We start from the raw sequence: 20411 nt of genomic DNA on the forward strand, positions 1-20411 counted from the left end.
CTGCTGTTCAAATTCAAAGCCTGGTCCTTCGTCTTTCTTGCAAGAATATATGTACAGGTATGAATATAAGTCAGCCATGGTGGTAGCGATGGTGGTAGCAGCAGTAATAGTAATAACAGCAGTGATGATACAGACAAGAACCCTACACGGTAATCACCGCGAGCCCATAAAAAGGACAACAGGCCAGCCACCTCCATCCCACTAGTCCAGGGGTTTCCAGCGAAAAAGGAATCAGACTAAGGGAGACGAAGAAGGAGAGGGACGATGGCTTGCTTCAAGCACCGCCTTCGCGCTTGGCATACTCCTCCTCGATCCTCTCCTCGTACTCTCGATCCCTCGCGGCCTGTTCGTCGTCATTGTCGCCGTCACCGTCACGATCAGTGACATCCTCGATTCTACCTCCACCGCCTGTCGAGGAGTTAGACCCGGCCACGGACCCCCGCTGCGGCGGGATATACGTCTCCTCGCTGAGTGTGGGCCTGCCCGTCTCCTCGGCCACGCGCCGGATGTTGGTCCCGTCGCGGTCGTTGCTCGTCATGGTCTCGCTGTACCGCTGGGCGTGGTTCGAGTTGCTGCTGCCACCGGTCGAGGACGAAGTAGAGCTAGACATGGAATACGACGCCGATGCGCTGTAGAATACTGAGCCGTACGAGTTGCCTCCACTGCCACTGGTGCCGCTGTCACCGCTAGAGCCGGCGGTGCCCTGCTGGTGCTGTCCGCGGGACACTTGGTCCGAGCCGTATGAGTAGTTGGACATTATGACTTTGTGTTTTGGGTTTTACGGGGTGTGGGCGGTGGGCTGTGGTTGTACTTTTGCCTGGGGCGGTGCGCGGGTGTGTGGGTGTGAGTGAGGATGAGAATGAGAATGAAGGAGAGAGGTGGATCGGGATCGAAATCGAAATCAAATCCTTTAGGTATCGTTTTCCTCTTTGGGATAATGAGTATTGAAAGGTCAAGGGCGATGGATGACCGTATGCTAAAAGTAGGGATGTTGAAAATAAAGAGGGGGGTTGTATATAAATACCTGACTCGGGAGGAAGGTATTCTTGATATATCCCTTTTAGCTTCTTCGCTGCCTGCGCTGGAGTGGCGTCACTGATTTCTTCGTTTGGCCTGAAATTCAACCAGTCACGTCAGGTCAGATGATCTTTCCTAGTCTCCTGTGTCTGTGTCTGCCTATCCTTCTGTCTTTGCTGTTGGCGGTGGCAAATCCTACATAACCGAGTAACCAACATACTTTGTGCATACGTACAAGTAATGTATACTGTATCCCCTCGTCTACCTTACCCACCATACGCTAACCGATGCAGACGAACCAATCTATCCGCTTGATGATTCGTTCTATGACGAACCCCCGCCAAAAAAAACTAAACTTGGAAGAGGTTACGCATGTCTGGTAAACTCATGACTGGGTGGAGAAGTGTACAGTACGCAGTATCCTATGTCTCGACTCCACCCCAGAGATATTGGTTCATTTTTCTGCCCAAGGATCTGCCTGAGTGGGTTGGGCATGACTGAGGAACTAGTTGGACGATTATAGTCGAGTAGAGGAGAAAAAGTACCGAGTATGCATCTTCCATACCATGTAGAAATGTCTAACAAGCTTAAACTGTTCTGGTCCTGTGCTCGACTATCTTCTGCACTACTTCGTCGAGGACGTCTGTCTTCTTCATCTCGCGCAGCCAGCGGTCGGGAATGGCTTCGAACCCGTGATATGCCCCAGCGAGTCCACCGCATATCGCGCCCACAGTGTCCGCGTCGTAACCCAAGTTGACAGAGAGGGTTGCGGCCTCTTCGAAAGTGTCGGCGTTGAAGAAGGCCCAGAGCGACGCCTCGAGCGTGTCGACAACATAGCCCGTGCTCCGGATTGATTCCGCCGGCGTCTCCTCCCAATCTCTTAGTGTCTGGTACTTGCCTAGCCTCTCCGCGAGCACGGGTTCGACGGGAGTGTCGGAGATATTGCTGGGGACCTCTCGCACCGATTCGGCCAAGCTGACGGCAAGCTCGGTCTTGGACGCACCGTTGAGCGCCTGTAGGACCAACGCAGTGTAGATCATGCACGCGTGGGCGCACCGCGGATGAGGGTGTGTGGGCAGCGAGCTCTCGTGCGCCAGATGGACGGCATCCGGCTCGCTGGGGGCGAGCAAGGCCGCTGGGAGCACTCTCATCAGACTCCCATTGCCGCAATATTCGTCCTTGCCGAACGAAAAGGAAATCTTCTTGAGTATCGCACGCTCCGTCTCTTCCACCGGTGGTGACGAGTCCCGAGGCACGAGATGGAGGAAATTGTCCCACATCTCGAGCGCACTTCTCGTCGAGACCCCAATGTCGAAGCACCGACCGACCGATGACATGTATCCGTCCCGCCACCACGAGATGTACTTTTCGGCCTGGTGCACGATATTGGACTGGCCGCCACACTCCAGAAGCGAGTGAGCCAGGCACAGAGTCATCGAAGTGTCATCCGTGAAACAACCCGCTGGGAGACCGAAGTTGTCGTTGGGCAGCATCTGCGTCACCCGGTCGAAGGAACCGCGGGGTTTGAACTCGACGGGGCCCCCGAGTGCGTCGCACACCGCAAGGCCAAATATGGAGCCTTTGACACGGGAAGAGAGATGGACTGGCACTGGCATGGCGAGCAACGAAATTCCATAGCCTGAGAGAACTCGAAGTAGTAGTGAAGAGGGCGAATCTCTCCCTAAGGCGAAGGGCAGGCGAGTCCGGTACCCGTCGACGCTAGGCTCCTCAGTCAAGCGAGCTAGATTGATGGACGGTACCCGCGATGTCGTCGTCGGTACCAAACATGGCAGTTACCTCATACCTCAAGGGGACGACAGTGCAGCGACACCTAAAGCACCATTGCGTCAGTATGACTCAACTTAGTCAGGAACAGGGTATATTCGAGGATGCCCAGCAGCAAAGCCGGTGAGAATTCCGGCTGGACATGGGCAGTCGACGAGATCGCTGGCAGACAGCGTTTGCTCATCGTTGCAGGAGAAGAAATATTGAGCTTTAAAGAATTACTTTGTTCTCGGTATCCCCTGCGCTGACTACAGCCCGGAGGTGCTTCCCCGCCAGACCCTGGAGAGACAGTTCGATAAGATAACGATAAGGGGCCGATAAGAGAAGACAGAATTAATGATTACCCCGCCACGTGCTGCCAGTCCGTTCATCGGGTCGCATCGGCACGCACCAGCAGCCGGGACACGAAGCCAGCAACCTGTACTAGTACTCTCTACTTGTAGACTCACGATTCTGGTGTTAGGGTTCCAGCTATTAGGAGTTCATTGGAAATGGCCTTGACGGCTTTTTCATATCATTGTTCTCATAAAAAGCTACGTTTGCTTGTCTGCTCTATCTCGACAATGGCCATCCCTATTGCCGTGTCTGATTAAACCATCTCTTGCCAGAGCATACTGTGCAGCTGTATTTCCCTTGTCATGAAAGGTATTCTGTGTTCGGGCAAAATAAAGTGATAGAAGGAGTGTTATGCGGTGGGTTATTTATTTTCTGTGAGCGGGCTCGTCAGTTGCCACTTCTTGCCGACCACAGTGATGGATCGATCATAACGCACGTGCATTGACATTGGCCAGCAGGGCATCGGCCTTGTATCCATGTTAGCAAAGGATACTCCTTGAATCGAGGTGGGGTAATGCTACTCACAGGCAGAGCCACAGCCGCAGCAGGGCTCTAGATGCAGCGAGTCAGCCATATGCAGCACGAACGAATCGAACCCTCCTCCATTGAAAGGCGCATACCCATTTTGTTGTTAGGAAGCGAGTGCTTTGCTTAGTAGACTGCGGGGTTGCTTGTTCAAAGACTGAACAGCTGGCGTGTGCGGGATGCGAACAAAAGACTTGGGAGATTTCTTGTTGCTGATTGTAGGAAGAAGGAAGAGGAAAAGGAGAGGAACCCAGAGAGAGGAAGCGAGATGGAGCCACGCTTTTATGTTCGGACTTGGATGCGCTTCGGTTGCATCCTACGCGGCGATGCGTGTGCCGTGCCAAACACCCTAAACTGCTTTGGGCCTCTTAAAATATTATTCTTTCCAGAGAACGACAAAGCAATGCAGGGAAGACTCCCTTGTGATCGATCGATCCATCATCCTGGTCTACTTATCTGCTTACCAAGTTCCCGATAGCTGCATAAGGCCCTTGTATCCCACAAACCACCATGCTAATAATGTGCTCAAAGATCCTCCGTCTCCCTCTGTCGAAACCTCTTACGCCGACATCGTCGCCCCATCGCTAGAGGTCACCTTTACACGATCCGATCTTCCAGCGACACCCTTGCCCCTCGCCCCTTGGCCCCCATCTCACTGCCTCTTATATCGTCACACCAAAGCAAATGAGACAGTCGAAACCTCTCTATCTATATTCTCGTGCCTGAGGCAGTCCTGCGTCGCGCCCTGGTCATCAATGCTGTCTACTTCGGCAATGACACCGCTGCTATAGAAGCTGAGTCACATAAGAAGCTTGACATCTCCACTTGCGGACAATTCGCTCAACCTGCAGCCATGACCACAATTGTCAATGTTACATGCTTGTGTGGGAAACATTCAGAGACACTACAGATAGCTTCCCAACTACCTGTTCCCGTGTCTTCTTGCTCATGTAACAGCTGCCGGTACAGCACTGGTGGATTGTACTTCTCGTGTCTCCCCCTCACGTCGAGACCAAATACTGCGGATGGACTTACCAAATATGATTCCTCCCCAAAGCTGACCAGGTATTTTTGTCCCATGTGTGGCTCCCCCATGTTTGTCAACATCCACAAAGATGACACTTGGACCGTTTGCTCAGGTGTTGTCGATGGTGTGGCAGGGCTATCAGCTACGTCAGCTTTGAGTCTGGAAAGAATTGTCCAACATGAGTTTGTTGGTGATACGAAAGATGGGGGACTGGCTATCTGCTTAGCCGAAGCAGACGGTTGTTCAGTACCTCTTTATTTGCAGGGACCGGACGGAGCTCTTGCTACGGGATTGACGCGAGATGTTTCAACACGAAGCGACCACAATAGCTCTCCTATTAGAAAAGGTGAAGTGGACGAGGTTGCCATGATGTCTGAAGATTTAGGCGACGTGTACGCACGTTGTCATTGTGGAGGGGTCAACTTCCGCATCACCCGGCCTAATATCCTCTCAAGGACATGCTCTTCACCGTGGCCAGACTTGCTTGTCCCCGATCATTCTCCCATCTCGCGGAATCGGGAAGACATCAAGTGGTGGTTGCGTGCAAACGGTTCCAAATACTTGGCAGGCACTTGTGCATGCAGGTCTTGCAGATTAGCCTCCGGGTCGCCAATTCAAGCCTGGGCTTTTATCCCGAGAGCCAACATTTTTCAGCTTGATGGAAGGCCGCCGGACCCCTCTATGGGCACTCTGAAACAGATTGAAAGCTCCAAGGGCTGTTTTCGTGACTTTTGCTGTCGTTGTGGTGCTACAGTCTTCTGGAATTGCCTCGAAAGGCCGGATCTGGTCGATGTGAGTGTAGGGCTCTTGCGAGCACCGGAGGGCGCGAGGGCAACCTCTTTGCTGGACTGGTGGACCGGGAGGGTTAGCTTTAAGGAGAAGGCATTTGATACGATGCTCATTGACAGATTGGAGAAAGGTTTGCAATTCATCAGACTGGCGGATAACAGGACATTTGAAGGTGATGAAGGTAAAGTTGAAGACCCTGAATGAAAGCCAGGTAGTATCTCTTGATCCAGAGACTGACGCACCACCCTTTCACTCAAGCTGGAATTGCGGAAGGTGTGTGAAACTGCGACGGTTGTATAGTATCGCAGGGTGTAAGGGATGATGACGGCCAATATGGGTTACGTAATGTCTGACTTATCCACTGAGGTGACCCACGCCTGATCTCTTGTGTCACCAGTTGGTTCAGAGGCTGCCATAATACAAGACCTTCCCCATAGAGACTGCGACAACCGCGTACAAACTGCTCCATTATATCGACCAACCTCAGTCCGACACGCTCTACATGATATCGTGATTGCGCGACATCCTCACTGCTGTTTATCTCAGCGACTGCTGTCAGGCATCCTTTTTCACCCGCGGATGTTGACACGCTAGCAACCATGGCCAGTGGACTATCGAGAAACTCCTATGACGACGACCATGAAGTACTCGAAGATGATTTCCTCAATGATGGTACAGGACCCTGGCTCAATCAACAAAGACATGAGTGAGGCTCACTTTCTGCAGAAGTCGAACCCGACGAACCCTCCGATCGCGCCCCTTTGACAGGCAACATTCAATCCTCCTCTTCCAGCGCACCCCTGAACCAAAGCTATCTGACTTCGAGAATACCTGGTGAAGACAGGCATGCTACACAAAACACCATCGATGAGAGTGTCTGGGACACGGTATCTCGAGACCTATTCGCCGTGTGGGAGAAAATGAAACAAGTCCTCTACCCCAAGTATTTGCTTGGGGGCATGCTTCAGAGACAGGGCACCGGCATGGGCGATGTTGAGAGCCAGGGAGGAGGATTGGGAAGAGATCTTAGAGGCATTCTAGGTCGCTGGCCTGACGCAGATGGCATTCTGCAGGGAGGGATGAGCGACGGTTTAAGAGACTGGGATCTATGGTGAGATAAAATCTACTGCCAACTGCACGCATGCTAACAGTTGTACCAAGGGGCCCTCTAATATTCTGCCTGCTGCTGAGCGTCTTCCTTTCAATGCGCGCCAGCAAAGGCCAGACCGACCTGGTCTTTTCTGGCGTCTTTTCCCTGGTCTGGATTGGCGAAGCTGTGGTAACCCTCCAGATCAAACTGCTGGGAGGAAATATGTGAGGCCTTCCAATCCCTTGTTCAATTCCACCAGTGCTGACCCTTTTTCCAGCTCGTTCATGCAATCCGTCTCCATTATTGGGTATACTCTGTTCCCACTCACCATTGCCGCCCTCCTAAGCGCGCTCGGCCTCCCAACTATTGCGCGCATTCCTGTATACATTGTTCTTGTTGCATGGTCACTAGCAGCCGGAGTTAGTATCCTCGGAGGATCAGGGGTTGTAAAGAATAGGGTGGCCCTGAGCGTCTATCCTCTCTTTGTCTTCTATGTCAGTCTCGGCTGCCTATGTTTTATTAGTTAGATTCCAGGAATGGGTGGCTGTTGTGCCTCTCGCACTGCCAGTCTAGTATTCTAAAAATGTAATGTAGAATAATGGACTCCAATAGCATGGCAACGTCTCAAGTGTTTTGGTTTGAGGCCCTGACGACATTTGCTGTGAGTGGGGCGGAATATGAGAAGTTTGTGAGTTGTTGTTTGTGCGGAGCAGGTGCCTGCGCATCATGCGTCTTGAGCCGCTTCAATCATATCGTACCTGTATCTTTGTGCCGACCACACATCCCTCTGACTGTGTATCCATCTCTGGTCTGTAGCGCCTACGTCGGGGCTACTCCCAAGGGATACTCTACACCTTCTACTGCACCCAAACTGTCCCAAGTTCCTACTGGGAAACCCTCCCGCAAACGTCGTTGTTGACCTGTGATTCCGACCACCAAGCACGGAAGACGACCACTGCTTTCGCACCGCCTCTCGAGCCTCCAAGTACTCGAGGCGCAAGCAGTCCTTCTGGACTCCCTTTCGCACTCGGGTCAAGTACTCGTGTCATCCAAGAAGACTTGGGCTGGGTCCATGAGGGGGAAGTTGCCTGAACGGTGTGAAGGTTGAGAACCCAATCATACAATCCATCAGTGCCAATCTCAACATCTGCACCAACCGGTCGGATAACGGTGTCCACACAAAGGAGGATCTAACCTGCGAGTCCCCGCTTCCTTGAAGACTGCCGCAGCTACACGGGCTGCAGAACATCTCCGTCAACAAGATCCGGTCACTACGATTCCAATCACCCACGATGGCTACAAGCGACCAAGCAGACCACCTGCCACCGCCGCAGGAATCAACAGAAGACACAGTCATACGAGATCTACCGCCTCAAGAAGGAAGTTCAGACGGCGAGGGGGGCGAACGCACCGCGCGGGAGAAACTGAAGAAAACATCCATTGCAGGACTCTCGCAGTATTCCAAGGTAAAGCCTGGAGTCGCTGGAGATCACCCTGTGGACGATGCTGGGACGGTCGAATCATTGCCCGAGTCACAAAGCGAAAATGGACAAGTTCGAGGCCGTCCGTCGAAGAAACGATCGTTCGAAGACCTGCAAACCGAAGAGTCTGGTCCCGGTGTCGAAAATGGAGGAGCCCCTCTCCCAAAGAAGGGAAGCCAACACAAGAGGATGAGATCCCGAGAGATTTCGGGGAACGACGAGGAGATACAGACTTTTGAGAAATACGAGGACATGGCGAGCCCGGTCCAGGAAGAGAGTGACGCAGAGGCACAGCAGTCTCCCGGCGGGCCTGGGATTCTAGTGTTGGCCCCCTCGAAGGAGGAGATGGAAACTGCTGCTATGGCGCAGGACGCCCATGGATCAACTGCAGAGGATAAATCATCTAGTGTTGCTGCTAGCTCGGAGAAGCAATCAGTGGCAGCCGAGACCCAAGTCAAAGCCCTGCCATCAACCAAAGAAGAAGCCAAACTACAGGTCACGGCATCATCAGGCTTCGCCAACACATCAACCACCTCGCCGTTCAGTAGCTTCAAATCCCCCAAGTCCCCCAAATCCCCGGAGAAAGCATCGGACTCGGTTTTGTCTCCCGGGAGCGGGACGTCAAGTTCGGCCTTTGCTTCTTCTGGATTGTCAGCGTTTGCTGCGTCCGAAAAGTCACCCTTCGGAGCGGTAGGTGCGACAGCCAAAGCTGGCGGCGGATTTGGTGGGGGCGGAGGAACGAGCGGGTTCGCATCGTCCTCTGGCGGATTCGGAGGTGCGTCACCGTTCGCGAGTAAACCCACGTCCGGCTTTGGGTCTGGAGGCGGCTTCGGGTCTGCTGCTGGATTCGGAGGAGGGAGCGGGTTTGGAAGTGCTGCAAAACCACTTGGTGCGGGCCTCTCCCCATTTGGTACTTCGGCGGGAGCGACAGGCACGTTTGGCAAGCCGAAGCCATTTGGGGCGAAGACGAATGAAGACGAGGAAGATAGTGAAGACGGAGGCGGAAACGACGAAGCACAAGCGGCGGGCGAAGAAGCCGAGCAAGACCCGAGATTCCGCGAGCAAGAGCGTGAGTTTGTATTGGTACTCCAGTGAGGGGCTTTTGCTAACTGATACTCGGTAGTCAATACCGGAGAAGAAGACGAGGAGACGGTCTTCAGCTGTCGGGCGAAGCTATATCACTTTGAAAGGGAGTGGAAGGAGAGCGGAATAGGGGATTTCAAGATCAACATGCGATATGAAGCGAGATCAACCGTGCAAACACCTGCCACAGACGGCAAAAACGGAGGAGAGAAGGCACCCAAAGAAGACGATTCTGTGGAAACAAACGAAGAAGATATTGAAGCTGCTCTTGAAGGCGGCGAACGCGAGTCGTCTGTGACTCTGGAACGCAGGGGTCGACTCATCATGCGCGCCATGGGTACACATCGTCTACTGCTCAACACGCCGGTGTTTAAAGAGATGAATGTGGGCACACACGACGGCAAAGAACCGAGTGGAAAGACCATGCACCTCACTGGTTTGGAGGGAGGGAAGCCGACGGGTTTCCAGATAAAGGTAAGCATCACCAGCGCTGTTTCGTTGGTACCGCTATCGATATCTGCCTCTTGTTTTCGACAATCTAGTTGCATCTGCTTTGCTAATGGGCTGGAACAGGTTGGTAAAGAAGAGGTCTTGAAGGAAATATACTACAAGATCAGAGAACTGCAGGAAGAACTGTGATGAGCTGGACGCAATAACCTAGGCTCACTAGTCTCCCCTTCCAGCATCCTAGGACCAGCATACTTCAAGCAGTCACCACAGGACCAGCAAAGAGCAACTTGCGCCAGCCTTCAAACGCCAGCCTTGAGAAGACGAACCGCACTATATTTCCGAGGCACAGTTCAGACCTAGACCTTTGGACAGCTACATACCTTGCTAGAGTGCCTGCAGACTGGACTCTGACTTGATCAAAAGATCTCTGGAGGTTTGGAATGACTTTTTGACGAGGATTGCATTGATCCATAGGTCAGGGATTGTTGGAGTTCCCGATGAAGCGGATTGAACAATTGGATGGACTGATGGTGGCCACATTGGCTTTTTCAGAGGTGGAAAGGGGGCGCCAGCCTCACTGACGACATGCCATTCTCAATACTTCGATACTCGACTTGGGAATCTTTTTTTGCGACACCCTTTAAGTACTGCTAGGATAAATCAACATCGACAACATCAACACGAGCATCTCTCTCTCTCCGTCGTTTCCATTTGGATGGGATGGTAAACGTGATATGCATGAGCGCCCATCATCCAAACCTTTCCCGTTCTTTTCCATCCCATTGCATTTCTCTATACCTGATCATAGAGGTTATGTAAACATATTCCTTTCGCACGAGACCCCTATAGGGGCATGATATAATGTATGATACTCGAGACGGCCAGACCACCCTCTGTCCAATTTCTGTGTATACGTACATACACATATTTACGCAGGTCCTTCTTCCTCTGATCTAATCGCGACCATCGCGACCATCGCGACGTCAGTCATGGCCCGTCGTGTCCCGTCGTGTACCATTATGTACCATCATGTATGTATGATGTGTATGACATGTATACCCTAGGTAACATGTCCATTGAGTGCGCGCTCATGGTGAATCTCCGTGTGTTCTCCCATACACCCGAGAAGTAGGGGAAAAGGCATCGGAAAGAATGGCATTCTTGATCGCTTGCCTGGTACCCCCCCCTCCCCCCCTCCCTTGTGGTGCTGTGCTGTGCTGTGCTGCGCCGCCCCGGGCTGTATGTATACTTACTCTACATTGTTATCAGGGACTCTTTGTCGTCGTCGACTGTGCAGGTAGGTACCTAGGGAGTCATCCTCGTAAAAATACATACCTACCTCTACCGGCAGGTACGTGTACAAGGTACCTATGTAGGTACTGTCGAACGTTGTCGAATGTCGAATGTCGTATACGTCTGGTGCTGTCGATATTCTCTTCCTTTATCTCTCCTTTTCGTGCCCTGCGTCATCTCACGACCCTCAACTACTCACAGAACAATCATGCCCACGCCCACGCCCGCGACGAGCGCCGTGCCGACACATGTCCAGAAGAGGGCCGTCGTTCCTGGATCTCCCCCGGCGCGGAGCCCATAGCCACTGTTGCTGCTGCTGCTGCTGCTGCCGTCGCCCGCGGCAGTGAGATGGAAAGGCCCGCCGCGCGAGGGGAGGGTGGTGGCGACGACGACGGTGGCGCCGTCGGTCGTGTACGTGTACGTGATGACTTGGACGCCGTCGCCGGCACTGGTGTTGTCGTTATTATTGTTGTTGTCGTCAGAACCGCAGACGACTGTGGCCTGGACATCGGCGGCCCATGGTGTCGGGACGGTGAGCGCCTCGCATAGACTGGCCGCCGTGGATGTGACCTGGCCGTTTACGGTGAGCCGTGCGAACTCGGTGAAGAAGTACTGCGTGCCCTCGGTGAGGGTTTCGTCAGGGTCGTAGTTCCCGTCCCCGTTCTTGTCCGTGTACTTGGTGCACGGCTTCGCTTCGCACGTGAGTCCGCTATTTCTTCCGCTGCCGCCGCCGCCGCACACAGGGAGGGTCTGGCAATCGATCTCGCTGAGTGCGATTTGCTCGTAAGCCGTGCACGAGGACGCGGGGATGCTCGTCGTCACAGCGGGTTGTCCGCCGCCGCCATTGCTCGTCACGTAGGCGATAGCGTACTCTCCCGCCACGAAGGGCGTGGTGGTCGCCTGGCCGACGTCGTTGACAGCCGTGGAACACAGTTTCGGCACGCAGACGGTGGCGCTGGTGGTGGTGGTCTGCACCTGTGTGGTGGAACCACAGCTCCCGCCGCACGTGCTGCAGGTCGAGCAGTACCGCACCGTTGTGTAGCTGATGATGACCGGGCAAGGGATGTAGGTCGTGACGGTCGAGCCGTACGTGGTGTAGTAGGACGCGGAGGAGCTCCAGCTCGTGGCTTGTACGACTTCGGTGTATGCTCCATCGTTACTGGTAGTTGGGCTCTGTTAGTCGAGTGCTGCCACGGTAGGCGGTAGATAGACAGTGTCTCGTGACCGCGATGATCTGTAAAAAGGGTAGGTCCTTACTCTGTGTCCCGCCCTTGAAGCTGTGGAAGTAGACCCACGAAGAGCGCCGTGGTGCGCATGTGTATTTTAGCGAGAGAGAGTGTGTGTGCGCGTGCGCAATGCTCAAGGCTGTTACTCCGACTGTCTCTTCAGTTGTACCAGTTGGCTTGAGATGATCAATCACTTGACATAACCTGGGTGCCTGGGTCTCCAATGCTTCAGGCTATAGCCTGTCCACCGAAACTTGTCTTTTCGGAGCAGGACAGCAACACCTCCAGTAGAAACATGGCCGCGGTGTTGAAGTGCGAGGAAGCATCTCACGCTCCATTTAAGCCTTCCTGTGGTTGTTGGGTCGATACGAAATAAACCTTGGGCGGGCACGCGGGCTACAAGGATCAAGGCTGGGGACAAACAGAGAGAGACTCTACTTTTCAGCCCCGCCACAAACCCTACAGTGCTGGACATCTCAGCTCTGAAAAAGAAGGTAGCTGGCAGTCATGATGACATCTCTCTCATCAGCCATGCCGTCCGGACAGTGGAGGATGTCCCAACAACAACCCAATCATGGTCGTGGCCAGAGTGTTGACCCTCTCCGGTTGCCGTGGAAACATGGCTTTGTGTACGGCCTTGGTGTAAGGCCCGACAGAAATCCATGGCCTTGAGACACGGGAAATCTGGAAATTCGGTCACGAAAGAGAGCCGGTGCGTGGATCAAATAAATAACATAAGCTGATGAAGGAACGTCGCCTGAATCCTGGACCAGCAGGGAGATCCTGTTCTGGGGGGTGCTGCACACCAGAAGCTTCGCAGCCTACCTGCAACATAGACGGGGTAAACCACATGACTTCACCAAGGCGTTTGCACGATCGATGATCTCCACGTGGGATTCTGATGCAGTTGGGGTGGGAATGAGGATGTCATCCCGCCAAAATGTGACATGTTACGGAGTGGGATTGAATCCTCTCAGGCCTTTAATTAGATACTCTACATGTACATAAGCCAAGAGGGGGTCAGGGGGTCCACATCCTTCCTGATTGGGACGATTCAGCCTTGTTTGCCAGGCCCCATAATAAGTCCTACTGCCATCATCACTATTCGTTATCAGGCTACGGCAGTGGGTGACTATGTACTTGAATTACTGGGCTCGGACTCCAGAGGAAAAAAATGCAGAATCATCAAGCTTGGCCCTCCCCCCAAAAGTCGACAGAGCCCAGGGGTGTTTTAGGGTCACAAGATTATTTTCCGACCTCCTCGAATACTGCACGACTCTGCAATTGAGAATCTCTCCAACATGGCTGCCACGTCTGGAAATCTGGCAACGTCGTCCTTGTTAGACACACACCACTCTCAACAGCCCCATTACGCCTTGGTCTCGGTGACAGAAGTCGCATTCTTCTCCCTTTTGCCGCCGAATTTACCCAAGCCACTCGCCTCCAGTCGGCGCACAACTTCGTGCGTCATCTTGTCGTCGACGTTGGGGACAAAAAGGGCCGCGATGATGGCGCAGCCGCCAAATGCGATGCTGGCCAGGAACACCATGGCGAAGGACTTGGAGTACGCGTCCTTGAGTGCCGTTGCTGCCGTGGCAATGATCGTCGGCGTCACGCCTGGGATCTTGCTCATTGCGTCTGTGTTGCCTGCGGTGAGGGCGCCGACGAAGGATTCCACCGAAGACACGGGGAGGCCTGCCTGGACAATGGTAGGGACGACATCCCCGGAGATATGTCCCGACAGCTTGTTGTTGAGGATTGATGTGAAGATGGCGGCTGTAGATCCAGGTTATCAGTATCGGTTTCAGATACCCTTTCGAGGAGAAGACGAGTGTATAGAAGCAAGCCACACAAAGTGTTGATGGGAGACTCACTTGACACGACAGCGCCAATTGTCCTGACGCTGCCGAAAATACCTCCTGCCGCGCCCAGCTCCTTTTGGTCGTCGATCACAATGGTGACAAGACCACATGCATAACCCTCCAGGATACCGACCATACAAGCCCCGAGACAGGACAAGGCAGTCGCTATGGCCTTATCCTCGCCAGCGCCCGCAACGCCGCCATTGAAAGCAGTCATGGCCACACAAGAAGCCACAAGCTTCCACTTCATGCGCCCACCTACCACGGCCGTCGCGGTGCCGATTAATTGCCCAGCAATTGTGCCCGCGGTGACAGTGCACGAGAGAATACCGCCGTAGACAATGTCGTTCGTAAACAGGACAGCCACCATTTGAGGATAAATGGCTTTTGATAAACGCGAGTTAGCAAATGGGAAGATAAGTGAGGTCATGGGTAGCCGTCAGATCACTTCGACTTACCGCTGATTGAAAAGTACATCATGCCTCCCACAGTCGTCACTACGATGAGCGCCGAGTAGTCCTTGTTTCTGAACAGGTGCATCGGAACAATCGGCCGGCGCAAGGGCATGTAAACCTCTATGTTCCTAGTCAGCCAGGGGCTGCTTCCTTCGGGTAGAGAAATTAGAAAGAGGGTCAAAGGCGGACGAACCATAGAGTACAAAGGCAATGACCAGGACAGCTCCGATCACAAGCGTGCTGAGCACGTGTGCCGACTTCCATGGGTATTGGACGCCACCCCAGGACAGACCCATGATGAAGAGGAGCATGCCAGCCGTAAAGAGGAAGATGCCGACGTAGTCGATCTCCTTGAGTTCCTGCAGCTTGGACCGGTTTCGATGCAAGTGCTCAAAGTCCGGTGGGTGGTAGAAGATGGTCCAGAGGAGCACATTGACAAAATCTGGCAGCGAGACAGGTTAGACATCGCTTTTTGAGGGGAGTTTTCCGAGGAGGAGCGTTCCCATACTCAGAATGGTCATCATGTAGTAATCCCATCTCCAGCTCTGTGCGGTGTGGACGATAAACAGACGTGACCATATCGGGCCGAATGCGAGAATGGGAATTCCCAAGAGGTAGACGCCAAACAGGGCGTAGAACCGATGTCGGACAGGGACCAGTTCGGAGACGACGTAGTTGAATGAAGATTGCGCCGCCGCAGCGAGGCCGATCAGGACGTTTGCCCCAATCAACTGATTGACGGTCTGGGCTCTGGAGGCCACAATGCAACCGACAGTCGCCAACACGGCCGAAGCGATGAAGAAATAGCGACGTCCAAAAATGTCGGAGAGGCGGCCCACGAGGGTGAAGCCGATGCCCGTGCACAGAGTCCACACGAGAGCAACCCAGTTGATGTCTTGGGTGGGACCTATGCAACCGCATTGTCAGAATCCGCACCAGATGAATCCTCGAAGTGTGTTTGATGGACCTGATATCGTCTTGACGCACCTAGGTCGGCATTGATATAAGACAGAGACGTTGCTGGCATGGTCCAACCACCGTAGGCCCCCATGAGAGAGAGCGCGATGGCGCAGTAGGTTCCGATGAAGTTGATCTCGCCATAAGGATTCTCAGTCGTAATGATCATGATATCCTCAGGCTTGGCCAGGTCGTCGATACTCAGTTCCTCGACTTGGGACACCGAGGCATGCTCGATCGCCGCATCCTCCTTTGAGGAAGGGACCTGCTCAATCGCGGCCGCCATTCTTTTTGTCTCTCAAAATTCCTGGTCCTGACTATGGCAAGGAAAACAAAGCTGCTTGCGGTCACGACTTGAATGTCACACCACAGTTGGATAGATAGACCTGGCGTCTCACATACAGCATCTATAAGTCGCCATCCCAGCCGGTGGGCCGAAGGATGAACCGTACCAGCCCCGTGGGAACCCCAGGACAACTCCACACCCGGAAGTCTGGAACCCGCAGATATTGGTGCGCTTTTTCCCTGAGCCGGGTGTTTGGTGAAGACTGGGCTGAACCCGCCCATCCTTGAGACGTGCATCCAGAGCTGGCGAGACGTGTTGGCTAAGGCGAGGGCAGCATCATTGCCTTGCCGGCTGAAGGGCCGCCTCTATGAAGTCTTCATCAACTGCGGCCAGGGGGGAATTGACGGTGGTTAATGTGTCTGAGTCACGCGAGAGAGGTTTTCGGACTAATATCAACATGTTGCGGCAATCATGATACCGGATTAGCCGGCTTCCGCTTACCCCCCTGTCCACAAGGCTGCGGCTGCTTGGACGAGCCAGGCAGCCAGTGCAACCACTCACAGAACACCTATTGACCACGCATCATATCTGTCTGGCTTTTCAGTCTTGCTTGGCTGTGCATTGATTAGCAGTGCCTGTTACATACCGACTTCCAGGGGCTCGGCCCTCGCTGTGTCGACAAGAGCTACTAGGTTGGAGTCTACACTCGAAATGCCTGCCAAAGTCGCCATAGTCACGGGAGGAGGTAAAGTGTCCTGCCCATGCATGGTGTTTCCACCACTCTAATATCTGTCCAAAGCCTCGGGAATTGGTCTGGCCGTCGTCGAGCATCTTGTCGATGCAGACTGGAGTGTCACAGTCGTCGACTTGAATACAACCACTGGAGTACAGATTGCCGAAAGATTTGGGGACCGGGTGCTCTTTGTTCGTGGCAACGTTGCCGTCTACAATGATCAGGTAAACGCGTTTATGTTGACCGTGGAGAGATGGGGTCAAGTCGACTTTGGTATACGCTCCGTTCTGGCTCGTGCGAATGCGTCCAAGACTAATGTTGACCTGCGACTGTAGTGTTTGCCAATGCGGTACGTATGTTCGACAAAGCCTGTCTGCGGGTCACTGACAAGTCGAGAAGGGCATAGTGGATAGACTCGACTTTTGTCGTCCTGTAGAGGACTTTTACCGTGGTGCCCCCCAAGAACCGGACTCGCTGGTTATCGATGTTGATCTCAAGGGCGTCATCTGGTCGTCGTACCTCGCGTTACATTTTTTCAGGAAAAATCCCGAGAAAGGAGGAAAGCTGGCCATGACGTCGAGCTCAGCAGGGCTGTACTCCGCGCCAGATGTTTCACTCTACTCGGCGGCCAAGTATGGCGTAAGTACCAGCCCAGCCACTGGACCTCTGTTGTCACTGATGGTGGCTGTGACTGATGCGAAGGACGAGGTCTAGGTTGTGGGACTTGCTCGGTCCCTTGGGCAGAGACTAAAGGATGACGGCGAGCCCATCACCGTCAATGCCATTTGCCCTGGTGCGGTGCCCACGGCCATCTTCAGCAAGGAGTTGGCAGATGCACTCCCAAGCGAGGTTATTACGCCGACGTCGACGATCGTTGAGGCCATTAAATATATCCTGCAAGACGCGACGGTGACTGGACAGGCCATTGAGTGCAGCGGAAGGGAGTTCTCGGCCAGGCCAGTTCTTCCCTACTTGAATGAAGCGGCTGAATTCACGTCTGGTGGCAAGTACAAGGAGCTGATCGGTCCAGGTGATGGGTTGATGGAGTATAGCATCAGGAAAGCTGCAGGGACCAATGGCTCGGTGTCATAGATGGTGGGAAGGACTGTAACATTGACGAGACCTACCTACGATCCTGCCGTATATCCCTACCTATGAAGAAAATCGCTGTCCGAGGACAAGAGTTAGGGTTTCAGACATGAACGTCGTTTGATTTGCAATCCAAGCAACTTGTACGTGTCTGCTTTTGTCCACCTTGCCATACATGGAGATGATCAATTTCGACCAAGCAATAGATGTGGACTGACAGGGGGTCCAGAAAGATATCAATTTTGAACCGCTGCAAAACGCTTTTCTCTCAAACCAAATCCAGCTGTTCATCGACACAAATCTTGACCGAGGTAATTTCGGCAACAATACAGAAAAGAAAATACCCCTACAGCTGGAGCAGCTCGAGTCATGTAAGTCAATCTTGAACCTTGACTGTGTCCAATCACCACGAAGCCTCCAGCTCTGGAGCCAAAGTATCGGGAAATGTGGGGGAATGAACGGGGTTTGCGGAGGTGGCGAGCGGGTCTTGCATGATGGTCCAAGATCGGGCTTCGTTTCTGTCACAAATACGTACTGACCTCGGCAAGTGAATGAGGTCTGGCTCCCAAGACTTATATAGCGGGGTGGGTGGGCGAAGCAACTTTTCTCGCGGAAGCATCTTCTCAGCAGCTGTTTGCAGTGTTGATATCGATAACGCTATCGGCTGGACCAAAGACTGTTACTCGGTAAATATGGGTTCGCTGGGCACTTACCAGGTGCCAGAATGGTACCATTCGGAGGTCCTTCGACCTATCAAAGTGATATGCATCGGCGCGGGCATTTCAGGACTATGTCTCGCATACAAGATGATGAAGCTGCTGGATTCGTTCGAGCTGACAATCTATGAGAAGAACGACGACGTCGGTGGAACGTAAGAAACTTGTGCTGAGATGGGATTTCTTCGGAGAATGACAATGTTGACTTCAAGCCAGGTGGTTAGAAAATAGATATCCAGGATGTGCCTGTGACATACCTGCTCATATCTATAGTAAGTTCTCAAAGAGTGAGGTCGAGGGGACAAACGCTAATCAATCTCTGTAAAGCGTTTACCTTCGATCCCAAGCCGGATTGGTCCGAGTATTATGCTGGCTCCAAAGAAATCCATGGGTATTGCAGAGGTCAATCTGTCGCTGATGATTGGGAATCCCCTTTTCTGACATTAGTCGTGTAGGATTTTACGAGAAGCACAATATCGCCCAGTTTACCAAGCTTTCTCATGCTGTCAAGGAAGCCGTTTGGGACGAGAACACGTCGAAATGGCGATTGGAAATCGAGGACCGCACCTCAACCCCCTCGAGGATATTCAGAGATGAATGCGACGTCCTCATAAACGGAGCCGGGTTCCTGAACAAATGGAGCTGGCCCAACATTCCTGGTATAGAGACGTTTCAAAAACCAAAGCTGCACTCGGCGAGATGGGACGCCAGCCTGGATTTGAAGAACAAGACTGTTGGACTCATTGGGAATGGCTCTAGTGGGATCCAGGTAAGAAGACGAAACTTGCAGCATGTCAAAGTTGTGTCTCACAGGTCAATAGATTCTTCCCCAGATTGCAAAAGGTTGGTTCTTGGACGGCATCTACTGAGGTAAAGGTCGACCAAGGAGCCGCGACTAACATCTCCTTCCAGATGTGGCCAAGTTGAAAGTATTCATGCGCTCACCTACCTGGATATCGCCCGCGCTGGGCGGCTCCGTTGCTCTTCAGTTCCAGGATGAGCATGGCGGTGAACACCAAAGCACAAGTGATGCGAACCCCGGGTCGACAAAGGGTAACAAGCACGAACAGTTTACCTTTACAGAAGAAGAGAAGGAGCAGTTCCGGGCGGATCCTCAGGCCCATCTTCAGTTCCGTCGTCGAATAGAAGCAGAAATGAACGTTCTTACGGACATGTTCATCAACGGCAGTTCGACGCAGCAGCAAATGCACAAGTTCATGGTCCAGCAAATGAAAGACAGGATGGGCCCGGGGAATGAGGAGCTGAAGGCTAAGATCATCCCACAATGGGCTCCGGGATGCCGAAGAATCACACCCGGGGATGGCTATCTTGAGACGCTCGTTCAGCCTCATGTCGAGCCAATTTTCGGCGAGATTCATCGACTCACCGAGACTGCGGTGCAGATGGTTGACGGAACCTTGCACGATGTTGATGTCTTGGTGAGTCTTGCGAGGTGTATTCTACAGTTTGGCCGAGTTCTAACTCCCTTCGGTAGGTTTGTGCCACTGGGTTCGATACATCCTTCATTCCACCCTTCCCGGTCATCGGACGCGGAGGTGTCTCGATGGAAACCGCGTGGAAAAACATACCCGACGCATATCTTGGGATTGCCGCTCCTCGCTTCCCCAACTACTTCATGACCACTGGCCCACAAGGCCCCTTGGGAAATGGCACCATTCTGCCTGCCGTAAGTTTGGCGCCCACTTCCTGTTTGACATGTGGCTGACAAAACCGCTGTCTAGATCGAGACAGCATGCGAATATTTCATCACCGTAATGAAGAAGATGCAGGAAGAGAAGATTAAATCTGTGGAACCGAAGCGTCGTGCTACCGATCAATTCCATGAACATATGAGCGCATTCCACAAAAAAACAGTATGGGGATTGCCATGCCGGTAAGGATCTCCCTCATTCACGATCCTGAGCACTATTGAATGACATCCACAGGTCATGGTACAAGAACGGCACCGTCGACGGCGAACCTCAATTGTGGTGTGGAAGCGCCCTGACTTATGTCAAGACGATCAAAGTCCCGCGCTTTGAAGATTACGAGTTCGAATATGAGAACGACAATCAGTGGGCGTTCCTGGGGAATGGAAAAATCAAGGCATTTTATGAGCAGGTTGATGGAAAGCCGAACATCGACGGACTTGCACCTTATATACGCAACGACGACTCCCCCTGGACTATCTAGCCTCTGGGCCAAGATACG

The 20411-nt window shown here is 53.0% G+C and overlaps 7 protein-coding genes across 7 annotated transcripts; 3 read left to right on the forward strand and 4 right to left on the reverse strand.

Moving 5' to 3' along the window:
• Nucleotides 1-274: 274 nt before the first annotated feature.
• AYO20_01278 (hypothetical protein) lies at nucleotides 275-757 on the reverse strand (the record flags this gene model as incomplete). The annotated part of the gene is made up of 1 exon (XM_022639584.1): nucleotides 275-757. One exon carries the CDS (start codon nucleotides 755-757, stop codon nucleotides 275-277), a length of 483 nt encoding a protein of 160 aa, XP_022504420.1.
• Nucleotides 758-1604: 847 nt separating this feature from the next.
• On the reverse strand, nucleotides 1605-2633 carry AYO20_01279 (hypothetical protein; the record flags this gene model as incomplete). The annotated part of the gene is made up of 1 exon (XM_022639585.1): nucleotides 1605-2633. One exon carries the CDS (start codon nucleotides 2631-2633, stop codon nucleotides 1605-1607), a length of 1029 nt encoding a protein of 342 aa, XP_022504421.1.
• Nucleotides 2634-6078: 3445 nt separating this feature from the next.
• Nucleotides 6079-9772, forward strand: AYO20_01280 (hypothetical protein; the record flags this gene model as incomplete). Its single annotated transcript, XM_022639586.1, has 7 exons — nucleotides 6079-6151; nucleotides 6206-6590; nucleotides 6641-6793; nucleotides 6847-6988; nucleotides 7814-9119; nucleotides 9174-9607; nucleotides 9707-9772. 7 exons carry the CDS (start codon nucleotides 6079-6081, stop codon nucleotides 9770-9772), a joined length of 2559 nt encoding a protein of 852 aa, XP_022504422.1.
• A 1299-nt stretch (nucleotides 9773-11071) lies between these two features.
• Nucleotides 11072-12192, reverse strand: AYO20_01281 (hypothetical protein; the record flags this gene model as incomplete). Its single annotated transcript, XM_022639587.1, has 2 exons — nucleotides 11072-12047; nucleotides 12134-12192. 2 exons carry the CDS (start codon nucleotides 12190-12192, stop codon nucleotides 11072-11074), a joined length of 1035 nt encoding a protein of 344 aa, XP_022504423.1.
• A 1279-nt stretch (nucleotides 12193-13471) lies between these two features.
• Nucleotides 13472-15662, reverse strand: AYO20_01282 (hypothetical protein; the record flags this gene model as incomplete). The annotated part of the gene is made up of 6 exons (XM_022639588.1): nucleotides 13472-13878; nucleotides 13977-14348; nucleotides 14423-14539; nucleotides 14613-14861; nucleotides 14928-15326; nucleotides 15407-15662. 6 exons carry the CDS (start codon nucleotides 15660-15662, stop codon nucleotides 13472-13474), a joined length of 1800 nt encoding a protein of 599 aa, XP_022504424.1.
• A 711-nt stretch (nucleotides 15663-16373) lies between these two features.
• On the forward strand, nucleotides 16374-17487 carry AYO20_01283 (hypothetical protein; the record flags this gene model as incomplete). The annotated part of the gene is made up of 5 exons (XM_022639589.1): nucleotides 16374-16407; nucleotides 16462-16668; nucleotides 16731-16748; nucleotides 16832-17034; nucleotides 17110-17487. 5 exons carry the CDS (start codon nucleotides 16374-16376, stop codon nucleotides 17485-17487), a joined length of 840 nt encoding a protein of 279 aa, XP_022504425.1.
• Nucleotides 17488-18176: 689 nt separating this feature from the next.
• On the forward strand, nucleotides 18177-20393 carry AYO20_01284 (hypothetical protein; the record flags this gene model as incomplete). Its single annotated transcript, XM_022639590.1, has 9 exons — nucleotides 18177-18355; nucleotides 18417-18472; nucleotides 18528-18602; nucleotides 18656-18969; nucleotides 19022-19043; nucleotides 19113-19639; nucleotides 19696-19887; nucleotides 19943-20094; nucleotides 20147-20393. The coding sequence occupies 9 exons, from the start codon at nucleotides 18177-18179 to the stop codon at nucleotides 20391-20393; spliced, it is 1764 nt and encodes a 587-aa protein (XP_022504426.1).
• Between the last annotated feature and the right edge of the window lie 18 nt (nucleotides 20394-20411).

The sequence above is a fragment of the Fonsecaea nubica genome, assembly GCF_001646965.1.
Source record: "Fonsecaea nubica strain CBS 269.64 chromosome Unknown Scaff5, whole genome shotgun sequence".
Classification (NCBI taxonomy): domain Eukaryota; kingdom Fungi; phylum Ascomycota; class Eurotiomycetes; order Chaetothyriales; family Herpotrichiellaceae; genus Fonsecaea; species Fonsecaea nubica.